Raw genomic sequence first — 3,620 nt, 5'->3', positions numbered from 1 at the left:
TCCATTGCTGAATGTTTGCGCAGCAAGTTTTACTTTCATCTTCTCCTTCAGAAAATTAACATGTCTGCGTCGAATTTTTGTACCTGGATGTAAACTTTCTTTCTCTTGATATTGCACTAATTTTTCTATATACGCCCACTTAATACGGTTATCCTCCTTGTCAATTAAATCATATTCCGATAACGTATTCCTAATCAACTTAAGCATGTGACAGGCATCAGGCACAACAACTATATGTTCTTTGCTTACTGGATGTTCAAAACATGATTCTTCTTTAATATTTTGTAAGTTAGCACCAAGTTGTTTAACCATATCTAAATTACTTGAAGCACCATCGAATGTTATCGATCTAACATCGATAATACCATTCTCATATAGTACTGTCAAAACTTCTTTCATAATGTTCGCTCTAACTTCAGCCGTTAAACTTTTAATAAAATAATATGCAACTGTGGAGTCTTAAAGTGTCCATTCAAAAAAACAAGTATTATTACTAATGCATACGTCGCTTCCTCAGTTTCTTCATTTTGGAGGCCTAAGTCAATCTGTCCATGGTACCGCTTTCCATCCCATTCAATCCCTTTTTTTATAGACATTTCGTCGACTTGAACTCCAAACTGTAACTTAATACCTTTGGAAGCATGTTTATCAATCATTTCTTTCAAATTATCTAAGATTGGTTTACTTATACCAGGACTAAAGTCGATTTTGGAAAACCATTTTCGAATCGTTTGTGGATGAGGTAAGGATTTCAAAAAATTATTTCTGACGTAATGATAAGCTGATGTCGAATAAAATAATAAGAAACAAGCGAATTCCTTTAAAGCAGGAGAATATACTTTATTTTTCTTTGTTGTTAGGAGATTTTGAAGGATTTCTGATAATGCAGGACATGTGGAAAACTAGAAAGAAATTTGGAAAAAATTATACATAATTGGATTTGAAGATAGAATAAACTATTTTTTTTATTGTTTATGAAAAAATATAATTATATTTAAATACATATACATATATTACATAAAAAAATTAATTATAGTTATTTATGTTAATATATAATTATGTAAAATACATCGGTTCCTTATATAGCATTCCAAATTGTACTAAAGTTGCAAGAACGCTCGTTTTCCAACATTACAATATTAAAAATATTTTCTTAGGATCAAATATTATATACATATTCAATACAATATTTACATAGTGAAAAATATTATATACATATATTAATGGCATCTAATCATTTGATATTTTTTAAATTATCTCATAAGCTGTTCAATGTACATAGATTAGAAAATCCACCTTCTTACAACTCTCAAGTCTATAAGAGACATATAATAATTACACTTACAAGGAACACTGGCCTCCAGTAAGGTCGAACTAACTCAGAAAAAAGTTTGGTGCGAATCGGTGAGTTCAGGTTCGATAGTGTCCCTTCTTAGTAATAAACTATAACTTTCATGTCCATTTATAATTACAACTCTAAATAAAACTACAACTCACTTCTAATGCGTTACAAACTTCATTTGAAAGCAATCCATTTTTCTTTAAATGCTCTAATAATGATTGCAAATTTTCCACTTTCTTACTTAAGCATTTTATTTTTTGCTTTAAGATTCGATGTTTATTTTTTGAATTATGTATATAATCGTACACAATTTGCCAGTTTCTATCAGAAGTGAAATCTTTTCTCCGTAGATCTTCAATGTATCGAGGAAAACAAAAACGCTTTGAGCCTGTGAGGGGCTGGGACATTTTCCTAAATAAAAAAATTGGAAATACTTAATAAAACTTTTACTACATTTTCCTTACAATTGCAATATGAAAAGCTGATAAAAAAATTACTACCATTAACGTTAAATATTAATTTTAGGATATAGTTGAAGAGTAAAAAGAATTAATTCGTACTTGGAATAAATAATTTTTAATATAATATTATTTCAAATAATATTTTTTTACAAGCCGAAAATTTTGTATGATTAAAATTGTTTTATAATATAATTTATTGAGCAAAAATTTTTATTAATATTACAATTCTAAACTAACCTTTTTGATGTCAACTTCTTTGTGTCTTTGTCATTTTCTTTATTTTCTGCATTAAATTGTATCTCATCTGATACAATGACTCCAACGTTTGTCATATTTTCTATATTTTTTGAGTTATTGCAACTCGATATCTTAGAGATACACAGCGAGTCATCAGATGTAAATAGTATCACAATTATCACTTTAAATAAAAAGTATTGTGATATAATAATGCGAATGACTTACAAATCAAATAAATAAAAATTAACTTCTTTACAATATGTGTGGCGTTTTTAACAGTTTGGCACAATAAAACCTTTATGAAAAAAACACTCAAATTTTGAGTGTTAACACTAGATTGTGTGAATTTAGATGTAACACTCAACTTTGGTTAATACTCAAAATTTGAGTGCCTTCTTCATAAGGGAATATTATAAATATTCATATGTATCCCAAGTTTAAAGAAATTTGCTGAGTTTACATTTTAATGTTATTAAGGAAAGTATACCTGTCACTTTTATTTAATAATAAAGATGGAACAGCTATGGGCACCAAAAATCTTCGTATAGAATTTCCAAATTGTTTGTAGCAAAAATCTTTTTCTTCGAAATGTCTGCTACATACTACGCCTAGTTTACCCACGTCTCGTCCTATGTTTGTTATCCAATTTGCTCTTGATGTTTCGTTTTTAGGAATACTAAAAAAGAAATTAATTATAATTTACATGATAATTATATTACTTTAATAGTTAATTTACAATATAATACATTATAATGAATAATATAAATTAAATTTTACAAATATTGAAGAGCTAACATAACTTGTAACTTATATTAACTTAAGTAAACTCAACGTAATCTTACCAATATAACTTTTCAAATTACTTACCGATGAAAAGAAACATCTGCAATAGTTCCTTGCTCTGTTTTACATAAACAACAAGAATTAACCATTTTTAATACTCGTATTAATACGCGTTGTGCCACGTTGTGCAAGATAGGCAGCGTACATTAACCTCAAAGCAGTCGAAGAGCCTTGTCCCCTTTCGACCTCTGATGCGTTCGACAAGTCCCCCACCAACTCTCGTATTAGAAAGAGACAGCACCACTGACACTGTTGCTCTCTCTTTCTAATGTGGTATTCAGCTCCTCTTATGGGGACGCTCAGTCTATTATATATGTCTATGTTCTCACCGCGGTACAGTGGCGCTAACTGGATCGATTTTAGAGCCGGTGAAACTACGTAGCTGGATCGACTTTCCAGCGGTTCGCGTCCATGCTAGATACACAAATTATGGTTCATGTCCGTACTAGATCCATAATTGTGGATCAAAAGTAATTGCAGTATTTTGACATAAAATACAAGATATCTCGTAAAATATTCATTTTTTTATTATTCTAATACTTTTATGCACAGAATAATGAGACAAATCAATTGGTGTAAAGAAAACACATAATTATGTTAAAGTAAAAATCTGAATTTGCAACTAACAGTTACACATTTTTACACCAATTGATTCGTCTCATTATTCTGTGCATAAAAGTACTAGAGTAAGATAATAAAAAAATGAATATTTTACGAGATATCTTGTATTTTATGTC

The 3,620-nt window shown here is 29.3% G+C and overlaps 1 protein-coding gene across 1 annotated transcript; it reads right to left on the bottom strand.

Moving 5' to 3' along the window:
- Window positions 1-982: 982 nt before the first annotated feature.
- On the bottom strand, window positions 983-3,089 carry LOC140667183 (uncharacterized). Its single transcript, XM_072894939.1, has 5 exons — window positions 2,908-3,089; window positions 2,528-2,716; window positions 2,328-2,335; window positions 2,041-2,221; window positions 983-1,753 (listed from the first exon to the last, which is right to left on the bottom strand). Exons 1-5 carry the CDS (start codon window positions 2,970-2,972, stop codon window positions 1,477-1,479), a joined length of 720 nt encoding a protein of 239 aa, XP_072751040.1. The 5' UTR covers window positions 2,973-3,089; the 3' UTR covers window positions 983-1,476.
- Window positions 3,090-3,620: the final 531 nt, after the last annotated feature.

This window comes from Anoplolepis gracilipes, chromosome 6 (assembly GCF_047496725.1).
Source record: "Anoplolepis gracilipes chromosome 6, ASM4749672v1, whole genome shotgun sequence".
In the NCBI taxonomy this organism is placed as follows: domain Eukaryota; kingdom Metazoa; phylum Arthropoda; class Insecta; order Hymenoptera; family Formicidae; genus Anoplolepis; species Anoplolepis gracilipes.
The sequence above is the reverse complement of the archived record's forward strand: the minus strand, read 5'-3'. Positions and strand labels throughout refer to the sequence as shown.